General features: G+C 49.3%; 1 protein-coding gene across 2 annotated transcripts in view; it reads left to right on the forward strand.

The window, feature by feature from the left end:
* The window catches only part of ABCB9 (ATP binding cassette subfamily B member 9), a 45,577-nt gene that overhangs the window by 28,027 nt on the left and 1,634 nt on the right, over positions 1-15,916 (forward strand). For both annotated transcript variants that reach the window (XM_084762022.1, XM_084762021.1), the window contains 4 exons: positions 1,131-1,319; positions 2,227-2,400; positions 5,074-5,233; positions 6,755-6,891. In XM_084762022.1, coding sequence (XP_084618148.1) covers positions 1,131-1,319; positions 2,227-2,400; positions 5,074-5,233; positions 6,755-6,891 — 660 coding nt within the window. The remainder of the gene's footprint in view (positions 1-1,130; positions 1,320-2,226; positions 2,401-5,073; positions 5,234-6,754; positions 6,892-15,916) is intronic.

Raw genomic sequence — 15,916 nt, forward strand, 5'->3', positions numbered from 1 at the left:
AGCCGGGTGTGGTGGCCCACGCTTTTAATCCCAGCACTTGGGAGGCAGAGGCAGGCAGATCTCTGTTAGTTCGAAGCCAGCCTGGTTCTACAAAGTGAGTCCAGGACAGCCAAGGCTACACAGAGAAACACTGTCTCAAAAAACAAATAAATAACTGACTGATTTTAAAGATTAAATTAGGGCTGAGATGGCTCCCTTGGCAGAGTGCTTGCTGAGCGTGCATGAATCAAGGAGGCATGCTGCTGCGGGCCTCCGCCACAGCACTGGAGAGGTGGAAGCAGGAGGTTGGGCCTGGGGCCTCTGCCTTGGGTGGGACACAGAGCAGGGAACTAACAGCGGGTAGCCTGGACATCAACTCAGAGTCCCCAGCTCTGGCAGCTGGGGTGTCTCCAGTGCTCTGTGCTGTCCCCAGAGGGAGGGAACCCAAGCTGGCCACATCATGACTCACCCTTTGTGGACTTGCTTCCCCTCCCCAACACCTGACTTAGGGCATCAGGTGCACATCTAATCCCAGCAGCAGAGAGTGTGGGTCTCTGTGTTTCAGGCCAGCCTGGCCAAATGGTAAAATCCTGTCTCAAAGGAACATCTTCAACTCTATTAAGTTGTTTGAGACACTGGATTACATGAAGCCCTGAAAAACAATTGTCAAACTGGTGCGCCCCTGTGATCCCAGCGTCTCTGAAAGTTCACGGTCAGCCTGGTCTACCGAGTGAGTCCAGGATAGCCAGAGCTACATCATGAGATCCTGCCTACACACACACACATGCACGCACACGCACACACGCACACACGCACGCACGCACACACAGGAACTTAGAACCTGCCGTGGTAGCTAGAAAAGCTTGCACCTGCCCTGCACTGCTTACGCCACAGCCTCTGTAGGGTAGTGGTAGAATCATCAGGACCAACCCTGGGCCCTGGCTCCTAATGATCCAACATAGTGGTGTGACTTTTTCCTACACCTTCATTTCTTCATGATCACTGTCTGCTGCACCAGTAGGTGGCATCTAAGGGCTCCATTGAATCTCCCCCAAAGCTGCAACTCTGTCCCATAACCTCCCCACATGCCATCACTGGTGGGTGCCAGAAACGAGCTGTCAGTGGGACCAGGCTGTGTATCTTCCCTGCAGTCCGTGGGCTCTGTCTACAGTGGCTTGATGCAGGGCGTGGGAGCTGCTGAGAAGGTGTTTGAGTTCATCGACCGGCAGCCAACCATGGTGCATGATGGGAGTTTGGCCCCTGACCACCTCGAGGGCCGGGTGGACTTTGAGAACGTAACCTTCACCTACCGCACTCGGCCCCACACGCAGGTCCTGCAGGTAAGAGCAGCTCAAGGTCTGTCAGAACCATCCTTCCCACGTCTTAGTTATGTAGCAATGGCTCCACTGAGGAATCGTCCCCCTAACTGAACTCCAGTAAGACCTGCTGGAGAGGGCTGGGCATGGCTCAAGTAGATGCCTGCCTAGCAGGCCCCAGGCCCTGCCTTCCATCCTCAGTACCAAAAAAAGGATTTGAGTGATGGTATGTGTTGGGGGGCTTCTTCAGATACTTAACAAGAAGCCAGATTGGTGGACCTAGAGCTGTGCTGCACTTGGTGTAATGCAACCCTTAATTTGCATGCCACACCCCTCCAGAAGCTCTGGCAAGGATCTGGGTCCTGTTGAGGGGAGAGGTCGTAACAGCCAAGCAGGGCTCCTCAGAGGTAATCCAGGGAGCAGGAGCTGAACAGGTGGCTCTGTAGTAAACACTCCAGACAAGGGACTGCAAATATAAAGGAGCCACTAACCTAGTGCTGGTGGCTCATGCTTGTCATCGCAGCCACCAAGGAGGTCCAGGGCAGGAAGACCACAAATCACGGGCCTCCCTGGGCTGCAGAGCAGTAAGTGCCAGGCCAGCGGTGAAAAGAGAACTAAGCTACAAGTCCACCTTTTGGGAGTCTGCAGTAGGAGGATTGCCACTAGGTCAAGGCTAGATAGCAAGTTCTAGACTGGCCTGGACCCCAGTATGGGAGACGTCTCAGTGGTTGAGCTCTTGGTTAGCATGTGTATGGCGCTGTGTTCAACCCCAGTACCTCAGAAAAAACCAAACAGGTTCAAAGCTCCCCAGTCCTGGTGTCTTAGGAAGACCGCTCAGAGGCCAGCGACACCAGCTGAGGCTGAAGGCATGGGCAGGCTAGGGGATGCCCTCCTCCTGCCTCTGAGACCTGAACATCTTGTGTCCCTGCAGAATGTCTCCTTCAGCCTGTCCCCAGGCAAGGTGACAGCCCTGGTGGGGCCCTCAGGCAGCGGGAAGAGCTCCTGTGTGAATATCCTGGAGAACTTCTACCCACTGCAAGGTGGCCGCGTGCTGCTGGACGGCAAGCCCATCGGTGCCTATGACCACAAGTACCTGCACCGTGTGGTGAGTGCCGCATGCCCTGTCCTCTGACCCTTCCCTTTTATGTGAGCCATGCTGCAGATGTGGCTGATGTGACCCTAACCACATAGAAGGCTCGGGCAGCTGCCTCCCCTCACGGTGAAGCCTCCCCTGGTCTGCATTAACCTTACCTCTGGCCATACGCAGACGCCATGGCTCTGCTTCACCCAGCTTGAGCTTCCTGGAGGCAGAGTCAATGTGCACGAGGGTCTCCCTGTTCCCTTAGGCTCCTCACCTGCAGGTGCAGACGGCCATGCGCTGACATGCGGCCACGAACAGGCCTCTGTTCCCTTCTTTTTCAGTGTTTTCATCAGTAGACACTCACTAGACAATAACAGGCCTGTGGTGGCGGGTCATTTGCATATGGGATGTCTTGTCGATATTTACCCTCTTACACTCTCTTGCTCCCACTTCTACTTACATGTCTTTTGGGGGGAGGTGTTTTCAAGGCAGGGCTTCTCTGTGTAGCCTTGACTGTCCTGGACTCGCTTTGTAGACCAGGCTGGCCTCGAACTCTCAGAGATCCACCTGTCTCTGCCTCCCAAGTGCTGGGATTAAAGGTGTGCACCACCACCGCCCGGCTACATGTCTTTTTTAAAAATCTCTCTCTCTCTCTGTCTCTCTGTCTCTCTCTCTCTCTCTCTCTCTCTCTCACACACACACACACACACACACACACACACACACACACACACAATGTAATATAGATTTTTCTTTAAAAGAAGGAAAAAGTTGATCCTGTGCTGACATCACAGCAGAGGAGCCTGTACAGATGTTCAGACTGTGTATTAGACAGCACCATCTATCCAGGAGAGCCTTTCACAGCACAAGTGTGTGAAGGCATGCATGTGTGCAAGACGGGCACGTGCGTGTGAGCAAATGTGCACACATGAGCAAATGTCCATTAAGTGTGTGTGAGCAGAGATGGGCAGCAGAGAAGGGTCCCAGTCTGTGACCCTCTGGGCTGCAGTCCCACAGAGCTCCAGCAGGGGAGCCCTGGGCAGAGCTGTGGCACCATAGCACCCACCAGTCAGTCCTTAGCTCTGCTAAGTGATGAATATGAGGAAGTAGCTTTTTGTGGGCTCTCTCACTTCCTCATGGTAAAAGACTTCAAGCCCCATTCATATGTTTATTAATCATCTGGTTTTCCTCTGGGGAATACTGTCTCCTTTACATCTTAAAAAAATATTGCAAGTACAAAACTGTAGCCATGATTTAGTGACTTTTCTCATATTGTGATTTTTTTTCCTTTTTCCATTTTCATGTGTGTATGTATGTTTGAATGCATGTTTGTAGGGGTGCATGAACACGTGTGAGGGTGTGTAGAGGCCTAGGGTCACCCTAGATCACTCTTTCCTTCCCCCATACTTTGAGTCAGGATCTCTCAATCACACCCAGAGTTCACAGCGGCTGTTGTTCCCACTAGCCAGCTCTAGGGTCCCAGCTCGCCTTCCGAGGCTGGAGTCAGGGTCAGGCCTCCCTGTCTTCCCAGCACCAGTGTGGGCTTGTTCAGCAAGCACTTTAACCACAGGGCCACCTCCCCAGCCCTTCAGTGCATTTTATAGTGTAGACAGGAGAGTTCCCCTCCACCTTGCCTTTCCAGTTCTGTCTCAGGGTTGTTCAGGGAACCGCTTGGCAATTTATTCCCTATCTTTATGTAAAGGTATATAAAGGTGCATATAAAAGTGTGCTGTGTGTATGCATCAGTTGTTTATTTAACCGGTCCCCAATGATGGACAGCTAGGTTGTTTTCACTCATTCACATCACAGTGTTACAACATGCTCCTGACTGCTGCTTTTGTGTATGGGATGCACACAGGGCAACGCGACCGACACATGTGGAGATGAGGACAATTAGCATTGTTTTTCTTTCCTCTATGTGTGTCCTGGGGATCGAACTCAGATCGTCAGGCTTGGTGGCACATCCTCCTCCCACTGGGCCATCCCACCAGCCCCTACTGCTGGTTGCTTTTGTTTTGTTTTGTTTTGTTTTGTTTTTTGAGACAGGGTTTCTCTGTGTAGCCTTGGCTGTCCTGGACTCCATTTGTAGACCAGGCTGGCCTCGAACTCACTGCAATCTGATCTGCCTGCCTCTGCCTCCTGAGTGCTGGGATTACAAGAGTGCACCACCATGCCCTGCCCCGCTACTGCTATTTTTGTGAATCCGATTCCTAACCCAATCACAGGGCAACACTGTCCTTGAACTGCTCCCTTAGAAGGGAGAAGCTGTGGCAGCTGGAAATAGGAGGGTTCTCAGGATTTCAAGGCCAGCCTGGGCTACATATTGAGTTCTAGGTTAGCCTGGATGACAAAGGGCAACTGCCAGGGAGGTCTGCTATGGCTTCATGCACCCTGACCTGGCAAAGTCACAAAGCTACACCCCATACCCCATGTGGTCAGGGGGAACTTGGCTTAGTTCAGAGCAACAAGATCTGCTGGCTCCAGACTGTCATTCTGGGAGGCCTGGGGTCTCGGAAGGTCTGCGTACCAAGGGCCCTGCTAGGAAGGGAGAGGCAGCTGAGTGCAGCCAGTGTGCAGATCAGGTTTCAGACCTGAGACTCCTGGCGTCAGCCAGGCGGGGCTGGGGAGGCTCCAGTGACAGCTGGTGGGTTCACTGCCAGCCTCTCCTAGCCACCTTGCTCTCCGCTCCCCCCACAGATCTCTCTGGTAAGCCAGGAGCCCGTGCTGTTTGCCCGCTCCATCACAGACAACATCTCCTATGGCCTGCCCACTGTGCCCTTCGAGATGGTGGTAGAGGCTGCACAGAAGGCCAATGCCCACGGCTTTATCATGGAGCTGCAGGACGGCTACAGCACAGGTACAGTGAGACAACTCTGAGTTAGGGACGTCCGATGTGCCCATGCCCACCATTCCATCTTCCTTTCAGAGACATGACACTCCCATCACAGGAACATGACCTTGTCAGTTAGCCTCTGTGGCATCTGGACCTCCTCCATTAATCTAGAACATCTGGTAAGGACCATGTTTGCCACCAAGATTGGTGGCACATAGATCTCTGAATTTGAGGCCAGCCTGGTCTACATAGCAAACTTCAAGCCAGCCATGGCTACACAGTGAGACCCTGCCTCAAAAATGAACAAACAAGGGGCTGAACAGCTTAACAGCACCACTGCTCTTGCAAAGGACCAGGGTTCGATTCCCAGCACTCTCATGGTGCCTCACAGCTGTAATTCCTGTCCCAGGGGATCCAATGCTTTCTGACCTCCATGGGCCCTAGGCATGCGGTGCACAGTCAGTCATACATGCAGGCAAAACACCCACACGTAATGTTTTAAACAGAATGTTTGTTTAGATGCACACAGCAGTGCAAGGAGATTGCTACATGTTCTATGCTAGCCGGGCTTATGAGGAGACCGTGTCTCAACAGTGTGTGTGTGCACGCACATATTAGTCTCTAGGCCACTTAATGATGTATTTTCAGAAGTCAGTTCTCTCTTCTCTGGGGCCCAGGATTGAACTGTTGCTTGTGCAGCAAGGGCCTTTACCTGCTACAATTTCCAGCCCTCTCTTGAATTTGCTCACATGGTCTTGCTGTGTAGCCGAGGGTGGCCTTGAGCTTGCATCACCTGTTTCCCAGAGCAAGGTACAGGAGTCACAAAAGTGCACCATGGCACTGGTCTTTTATTGGAGTTTTGTTATGTAAAGATAAATGTCTTTTTTATTCCACCCTTGTATAGCGAAAGCTCCATTCTTTAAATTCTGCACCTGGCCTTTGTACTTAGTACATCTTAGTGACCTTTCATCCTGGTGCAAGGACCTGCCCCACCCCGTGCCATCCCACCCCATCCCACCTTTCTTTCTTCTTTCCTTGTTGCCTGCGTAAGTGTGTGGGCTTTTACAATGATTTGCTGACTTGTTTCCTATTGACAGACATTTGAGTTGTTCTTATATTTGTTTATAATGACAGTGCTGTAATCACACCTAACACCGCCTCTGGTCCTCAGTGGGAGAGAGGCAACCTGTAGGATATTACCTGAGACGGGCTTGCTGACAGGGCTGTACGCTGTGACGGCAACACACTGTCATTGCACAGCAGGGTGTGTCAGGGCAAAGCATCACAGTGCAGTTGTCCAGTCCAAGAAGATAGGAGACTGTGTTCAGCCTTGCAGCACTCACTGCGCAGTGCGCTGTCCTATGTTCGGGCATCTCCCTGGTGCAGTGTGGCACACTTTGCATGAAGGGTTAATCTTGGCATCTCTTCCTGAGCTGCCCTTTCTGGGTGTTCCCAGCTGGGGGCCCTCAGAAATGTCTGCAAAGCTGGTGCCCAGGTGAATGGGAGGGGCCTCCTAAGAACTCACCCTGTGCCTCTTCCCTGCAGAGACCGGGGAGAAGGGAGCCCAGCTGTCAGGTGGCCAGAAGCAGCGGGTGGCCATGGCACGTGCTCTAGTTCGGAACCCACCTGTGCTCATCCTGGATGAAGCCACCAGTGCCCTGGATGCAGAGAGTGAATACCTGGTAAGTGGAGGTAGCCAGGCTGAGAGGTGGCCACAGGTATCCCAGGCCATGAAAGGGAAGCAAGACACTTGGGGCCCAGGCATGCTGCTCCGAGTAGAGCTACAGCCAAGTGACATGAGAAAACCAGAGGATGTGATCAGGAGTGCCACCCTGGTGTCCTCCTGTGTTCCCTCCTCCTTTCCACCTTCCGGTCTCTAACACCAGGCCTTGCACAAACACCCCACCCTGCAACTTACATGACTCTCAGCCTAATTTTCAGTGGTAAAGAGGACAGTATTGGTGCAAAAACAGAGCTCTCACTTCAAGGGAATAACAGTTTATTCTAAACTGAATAAGAGTGACTGTGGCCCGGGAACACAGGTTACCTCAGTGCCATAAGTCACCATGGAGGCAATGTCATGAAGTTCTCATAGAAAGCCCCAAGTCAAGGCGCTTCTCAGCTATATGGATGGAGATGTCAGGGGCAGTTACAGCAACGCTGGGGAGCTTCTGGGTTGGTGGAACCGGGGTCGGCTGAATTAATCCATTTTAAAAGGGGTTTATGTTAGTCGCAGCTTGTTAAGTCTTGACAGAGTGGGCAAGAATGACTTGAGGGGGTTGAAACTAGCCTGAGGTATCACCGCAGTTTCCAGAAATTCTCTGTCACAGTGCCTTGTGCATGTGGGGCCATGCAGCACTATGTCCCTCCTAGTAGGAGGCGCATGCCCAGGCATTGAGGTAGCCGTTGCAGGGGAGGGGGATGGCAGCTGCCGAGGGCATAAAGGAAGGGGCTCCGGCCATCCTGCTCCACATCTACCCTTGTCGCCATCTCCATCTGAGACGTTTACAGGTGGCTTGTAGGAGGCTCATTGTATTAAAATAAGCAAAAATGGCAGATGGGTATGATGCAGGACTTTGACCCCAGCAGAGGCAGGGGGGAAAAAAAGGCAGGACTGCCATTTGGACTGAGGTTGACAATGAAGAAAAAACCCAAGATTTACCTTTTGCTTAAAGAACCAGACTGACCATCTCTCCTGTATTTATTCACTGGGACTGTCTCCATAGATGTATAGCTCTTTTAATTTTAGCTTTTCCTTTGGCAGCTTGAAGGTGTAGCTATAACCGCACATGGAGTAGCTGACTAGGGCTCTAGGAAGGCTGGGACTGGCAGTGTAGCTCTTAGCCTGTGGATGCTGACTTGGTTTTATTGGCATTATGCCAGTTACTTTGGAAATATAAATGCAAAGCCACATCCTAGAAGATTTAGCTAACAGTGCAGGCCTCCTTGATGTCCTTACTATGTGTGGCTTTCACAGTGATGGCAGCGAGCGCTCAGGCGGGTCAGGATCTTCTTGCCTGGATATAATTGGAAGTAGGGATATGTCTGCTGCGCGTGTGTATGGGGGGGCGGGGTGTCATTGTATATCATCCATTTCCTTTTCATTAGCAAAACACAAGTATTGTTTAGCTTAGTCCCAGCTGATTGCACTGTGGGCCGATTGGATACTTTAATCAAGAAGCATCAGCACTTAGGGATGAACCCTGAGTGTTGCTGTTGGTAGAGCCTGGTTGTGTGCTGTGGAAGAAGAGTTAACTCTTCTCCCCGGGCCTCTCCAGCTGCAGTGAATGGAGTGCTTTGTTACACCTGAGCCTGGGAGGCGGCCCTTTCACGGTGTTTACATGGTTGTTTCTAGTTAACTGGTTGGACTTTGTTTTTGAGACACGTAGCCATGGCTGACCTCAAACCTGCACCCCACCCTCAAGGAGTAAAGGTATGCACCACCACAATGACTTTTTCTTTTTTCTTTGGTTTTTCGACATAGGGTTTCTCTGTGTGGCCTTGGCTACCTGGACTCACTTTGTAGACCAGGCTGGCCTCGAACTCAGAGATCTACCAGCCTCTGCTTCCCGAGTGCTGGGATTAAAAGCATGTGACTTTTCTTAATAGGAAAACGTTTACTTACTTTGGCTGTAAGAATCTTGATTTAAGCCAGGTCTAGCACACAGAAATGCCAAAAAAAAAAAAAAAAGAATTTTGATTTAAAATATTGATACCCTCACAATGGAGAGGCTTTTTAAAAAGAAATTTAAAATAATTTTTCAAAATAAGTTTGTGAATTTAAAAACAAGATTTTAAAAAAAGATTTATTTATTATGTATACAGTGTTCTGCCTGCACACCTGACCTCATTATAGATGGTTGTGAGCCACCATGTGGTTGCTGGTGTCTCAGGACCTCTGGAAGAACAGTCAGGGTCTTTAACCTCTGAGCCATCTCTCCAGCCCTAAATTCTATCATAGCTAAAAGTTCTTTTTTGTTTTTTTGTTTGTTTTCGAGACAGGGTTTCTCAGTGTAGCCTTGGCTGTCCTAGACTCACTCTGTAGTTCAGGCTGGCCTTGAACTCACAATGATCCACCTGCCTCTGCCTCCTGAGTGCTGAGATTAAAGGCGTGCACCACCACGCCTAGCTATAGTTAAAAGTTCTTAAGGAGAACGTATGCTTTTCTTTAGTAGATACGACTCATAGAATTTGGCTTAACTTTGAATAAGCTGCCCAGTCCTTCTGTTGAGCAGCTAATGGACATGTTCCCAGAGGGTATGCCTTCCAAGAAAGCCAAAGCTTCGGTTAGTTTTGGCAGTTTGAGTTAGCTGTTTACCTAACAGGTCAGACTTTAAATTGATCTGAATATCTGTCCACTAACTCAAGGGCCGCCATCGTTGTGTAACTGGATAGAACGCCCTTCCCTACGGTTACGGCAACAACTGTCCAATGAACAAAGGCTTTTCCATGGGAAAACATACAAGAAGTAAAACAACACAGGCTTTAAATGTCAGAGAAATACAAAGTTTTTGTTTTCCAAGCCTTTTTCTTTGTAAACATTACTTAAGAAAACCTTACTTGGAGCTAGAGAGATGGCTCAGTGGTTAAGAGCGCCACCTGCTCTTCCAGAGGTCCTGAGTTCAATTCCCAGCAACCACATGGTGGCTCATAACCACCTAATGTGATCTGATGCCCTCTTCTGCAGATAAAGCACTCATATGCAATAAATAAAATAAATAAATTTTTAAAAATATCCATTATAGTTGTTATAGAACACATTATCTATAAACTCCAAAATGTCTTTGTAAGCCTTAAAAGAGCTGGGTTTTTTTTCATTTTTTTCCTCCCAAAGACAGGGTTTCTCTGAGTAGCCCTGGCTACCCCGGAACTCACTCTGTAGCCCAGGCTGACTTCCAACTGAGAGATCCTCCTGACTCTGTCTCCTGAGTGCTGGATTAGAGGCCTGTGCCACCATACCTGGCTCGTAAGAATATTTTTTTAAAAGTTTAGTTTTTTGTTACATAAGACAATCATACAAATGAAATAAAATTGTTAATTATTTAGAACCTCTTCTGGAAGGAGATTATAACTAATTTTGTTTTAAATAAATAACATTTTAAGGTTTTTATGAAACACTCAATAGATCCAAAGGGCTCATTTCAGTAGATGACAAGTGTCCAGGTTTATAAGGCACTTTGTGTCTATCTGGTAATTGAGTGTATCACCAAAACACTGCATTTAGGAATATGCACGTGTTTGTGTTTGTGAATTTTTTGTTGTCTTTGTGGGGTGGTGGGTAGTAGACTACTCACTCTAGTAGACCAGGCTGGCCTCGAACTTAAAGATCTGCCTGCCTCTGCCTCCTGAGTGTTGGGATTACAGTAGTGTGTCACTCCTGCCCAGCAATAATTTAACACACAATAAAAATTCATTTTAAAAATCTGACTGTAGTAGCCAGTGTTTAGCTTTATTTTAGGCAAACAACATATAAAAAGTTATTACACACAGTTAGACAAATTAGATAAAGTGGGTGCATCTACTTTATTATGTATACAGTGTTCTATCTGCAGGCCAGAGGAGGGCACCAGCTCTCATTACAGATGGTTGTGAGCCACCATGTGGTTGCTGGGATTGAACTCAGGACCTCTGGAAGAGCAGCCAGTGCTCTTAACCTCTGAGCCATCAGCTCCTGCAAAATGGTAGAGATTGCTCAGTGGTTAAGAGTCTGTGATGTTGCCTGTAATCCCAGCACTCAGGGAGGCAGAGGCAGGTGGATCTCTGTGAGTTCGAGGCCAGCCTGGTCTACAAAGTGAATCCAGGACAGCCAAGGCTAAACAGAGAAACCCTGTCTCGAAAAACCAAAAACTAAAACAAAAAGTCTGTACTGCTCTTATAGTGGACCAGAGCTTGATTCCTAGGACCCACATCAACAACTCATGACAGCCCAAAACTCCAGCCAGCTCCAAGGGCTCTGGTGCCCTATTCTGGACTCCACATATATACCTTTTTTTTTTTTTAAGTTAAAAAGTGGGTTGTGGTGGGACCACACTTTAATCCCAGCATTTGGGGGGCAGAGGAAGGTAGAGCTCTCTTAGATTGAGGTCGGCCTGGTCTACAGAGTGAGTTTGGGAAAGCCAGGGCCACAAAGAGAAACCTTATCTCAGGGAGAAAAAAAAGCAAGAAAGGCTTAGTGGCATAAAGATCAAAAGGTGAATTTCATCATGGAGACTTAGTATGACTTCCTCTTTTTTGGGAGGCAGAGGCAGGCGGATCCCTGTGAGTCCAGGACAGCCAAGGCTACACAGAGAAAACCGGTCTCAAAAAACCAAAGGGGGAAAAAGAGCTTAAATAGCTAAGGGGAGGAGGTGCTTGTATCTAAGAGAAAAAGGAAAGGAAAGATAGGGGGTGTGTGCCCCAGCATCAGGCTGGAATGTAATTTCCTGCTTGGGATGCGCACGGCGGGCAATGCAGGCCTGACCCAGTGGCCATTTACCCAGCACTGCTCACCACAGAGCTCAGGTGCATGCTGTCCCTCATCAGGCGTTCCTCCCTCCAGCCCTGGGACCAGATGCTCCTGTGCATAAGGCTTAAACACAGACACACAACCACTCGGTGTTTGTTTCCGTTTTGGGTGACAGTGACAAATACTAAGTGTGTCTCTGGCCAGAAAAATCAGCTAAGGAACCCAAGGTAAGGGACAAGCCACAGTCAGCAGGGCAGACCAGCCACAGATAGGACACTCACCAGCAGCGAAGGCAGAGGTATAGCTCCTGGGGCCCAAGGAGTTCCCCTAAGCTTTAGGGACTCAGGCCAAACATCTGTTCTGAATGGAGCCTCAGGACAGGCTGGCATAATAAAGATATTTTAACATACTGTAAACATAGGGGTGAAGGGAAGCTGCTCCAGGAGAAACTGTAAGACTTACCCCAGTGTCTTACTGTCACAAGTGACCCCCCCTACCCCCACCCCTGCCAGGTGTGATTTCTCTGTATAGCCTCACTTTATAGACCAGGCTGGCTTTGAACTCACATCAATCCACCTACCTCTGCCTCTCAAGTGCTGGGACTGCAGGCATGTGCCACCACACCTGGCCACAAGTGGGGATTTTTTTTGTTTTGTTTTTTGGAGACAGGGTTTCTCTGTGTAGCTCTGGCTGTCCTGGACTCACTTTGTAGATCAGGCTGACCTCAAACTCATAGAGATCTGCCTGCCTCTGCCTCCAGAGTGCTAGCATTAAAGGTGTGCGTCACCACCACCCAGCTGATATTACTAATGGTCGTAAGTTATTACCACTTTTTTTTTTTTTTTTTGGTTTTTCGAGACAGGGTCTCTCTGTGTTAGCCTGGGCTGTCCTGGACTCACTTTGTAGACCAGGCTGGCCTCGAACTCACAGCGATCCGCCCGCCTCTGCCTCCCGAGTGCTGGGATTAAAGGCGTGCACCACCACGCCCGGCTTATTACCACTTTCATAATTTCTTTTCCTTAGATAATTTTGTGTTCAAATAGGCTGTGCTTCAAGGCAGGCTGCCCATTCATGATCATTTTGTTGCCTAGAACATCTACTTTTGCATGAAAAAAATACCAATTTTGGGATGTCAAGTTTGTGCATTGAGGGAACCATAAAGCCAAGTTCTCTGTGGTTTGATCTCTCGTTTTCAAATCCTTTCAAGTTCAAAGTCCATAATCTTCACATAATGGATACTGGGCACCACTTCTGCTTCATCCCCAAGCACTTCCTTATTTATTTTAGAAAGCTCTTTCCCCGCTGGGCATGGTGGCGCACACCTTTAATCCAGCACTCAGGAGACAGAGTCAGGAGGATCTCCCAGGTGGAAGACAGCCTGGTCTACAGAGTGAATTCCAGGGCAGCCAGGGCAACACAGAGAAATCCTATCTCAAAACACCAACAATTTGCAAGCCTCTCTATGCTAGCTAGGAACATGAGGATTTTTTAAAAATAATTTATTTTATGTGCATTGGTGTTTTTGCCTGCATGTATGTCTGTGTGAGGGTGTCAGATCTTAGAGTTACAGATAGTTGGGAGCTGCCATGTGGGTGCTAGGAATTAAGAAGAGCAGTCAGTGCTCTTAACCGCTGAGCTACCTCTCCAGCCCAGAGGATGGGTTTTAAGTGAGGTATATATACGGCTTTGGGCACAGACTGCCTCCACTATCACCTGAGACCATTGTCTCCAGCTGGCTCTTGAGTTATGTGAGAGCCGAGACCTGGGTGGCCAAATATGTCTTCCAGCCGGGACGGTCCTGTTCCTTCTGACCCGGTATGTCCACTGGGCAGGGAACAGGTGCCGAGGAAAAGTCCTCAGCTAAAGCCAGCAAGAAGCAGAAGCACAGAACAAAACTGGGTGTCTGAGGAGAGTCAGGAGACAGAGTCAACTGACAACAGGTCAAAGTATTCCAAAGGCAAAAGAAACCAAGTAGACACCAAAGTGCTCTCAGATACCAGGTAGTGGCCAACACTTCAGATACAAACGACACCACACCAGACAGACCAAAATGCTCCACAGTGAACACAACAGACATGTTCAGTCAGACACTAACAGCAAAGCCCACCCAGACGGGATCTGCCACATGAGCTTAGGGAACCGGCTCAGATAAACAAATGGGCCATGGACCCAACCAAGGGAGGCCTGAGAGCACCCCAGAAGGCTTCCCCACAATACACCTGAGGAGATAAAATGCTAGGTGGTTTACACTCAGTGGGTCCCTACCAGAACCTCACTTCCATCCAGGTGACTGACTGCTCTGCTGCAAAGTAGATGATAGTTGTGGGCGCACACACTAGCTACCACAACTGTCAGCACACACACGGCTTCCACCTCAAGGGAGATCGTTTATCCCAGAGCCAAGAACTAGTGACCACAGCCAAGGCACATAGTTAGGTCATCCCAAATTCTATGCTCAAACATGGAAGTAGTTTCATGAAGTTTTTATAGTAACAGAACAAAGAAAGTCATAAATCAAAACACTTTTCAAATGCATTGGTGGGAACAGATTATAGGCAAGAGGAGAAACCTCAGCTTATCTGTTTGTCTCGGGATGTTAGGTCTGACACAGGGGTGGGCAAAGAATGACAATTTAGGGCACTAAAGCTAGCCCAAGGTAAGTGGTGATTAGGCTCTCGGCCAGCAACATTCTACTCCCTCTGTGTCCGTGCATTTCTGTTAGAACTTTCTGCTAGAACTATTAATCACCAGCCTTTGTAGACACAGCTTGTTTCCTGGAATCCTCATTCAGTGGTCATGTCCTGTTGCTGGTTAGTTGCACGTCCCTCCAAGGGTCAGTCTGCTCTTTACCAGATGGTGACTGACCTGGTCCCAAGCACCAGGCACCACTCCATGCACTGGGGTTACTGAGAAAGGCTGACCAGACAAACAAGACCTCTGTCTCCATGGCATTTCCACTCCCAGGTCACAACAAGGAAACTACCGTTTTTTTTTTGTTGTTTTTTGTTTTGGTTTGGTTTTTGGTTTTTCAAGACAAGGTTTCTCTGTGTAGCCTTGGCTGTCCTAGACTCGCTTTGTAGACCAGGCTGGCCTAAACTCACAGCGATCCACCTGCCTCTGCCTCTCAAGTGCTGGGATTAAAGGCGTGTGCCACCATGCCCAGCTAAGCTGGGGTTTTTTATGCTACCGAGAAAAACTGTCACTCAATGCCAGGAATGGCAGCCATTGCCCAGCATGAACACACCTGGGCATCAGTGAACGCCTTGAAGCTAGAGCCAGCTGAGCTTTGCTCCCCTGGTGCAGCGGTAACAGGCATTTATAGGGGAACCAGCAAGGGAGTGAGAGGACAGAAGTGGTGCAGAATTGCAGTGTCAGTGTGGGCACACAGCATGCCCTGTGTCCAGTGAGGTGATGGGAATTGTGTCTCCCCACAGAGGATGGTGACAGCTCCCTATGATCATGTTTGGGAAGTAGAGCTCTCAGGCCTCAGAAAGACGTCTGTGCTTGTAGGAGCTATACAGATGACCAGGGTAACGAGACGCAGGTGTGGAGCCCTTGTTAGTAAATGCACTAGGGAAGGATGGGCGGGGCCTATGGCCTATACCCATGCTGAGCCTTCTCAGGAAGGCATCCGAGGAGCACTGTGCATCCAGGAGTCCCTCTGAGGCACGATGGTGTCATGGGGGTTGCATGGAGTTATCGTGCACTCTGTGGCACTCACTGTGAAAACCAGGTAGTATGTCACCTCTTAGCAAAGTCCTGAAACTGAAGGAGGCAGCTGTGTGGAGTTCTAGGACTGAGAGCATCTGAGGAGCAAGGGTAACAGGAAGTTCAAAGCCAAAGGCCGGGGTGCGTAGAGATGGGGAGGAGAGGAGGGTTTTCCCCCAAGATTTTTAAGTTTAAAGAAAATAAAAGTTCATAGTCCCCACCTCTCCCTTGACCCTTGTATCTGTAAGCTGCACCTGCTGCAGTCCTTACTTTACTAACCGTAAAGACCCTCCTAACTTATTCTCGGGGTGTAGTTCTGTGAACTCTGAGAAGCAGCACAGCACCTCCTCCCCCTCATAGACCGACCACACTATGTCAGAAACTCCCTATGAGTTTGCATCAAACCCTGAAGTATGAGAAGCTAGTTAAGCAGGTGTTTAGCAAGAACTGACTGAAATCTTTGAAACAGCTATGATAGGGCCCGCCTGCCATCTCAGCCCTCTAGAGGCCAAGGCAGGAGGAAGAAGGTTGCTCTCAGGTTTGGAGCCAGCCTG

This window comes from Acomys minous, assembly GCF_964271855.1.
Source record: "Acomys minous genome assembly, chromosome: 16".
Classification (NCBI taxonomy): Eukaryota; Metazoa; Chordata; class Mammalia; order Rodentia; family Muridae; genus Acomys; species Acomys minous.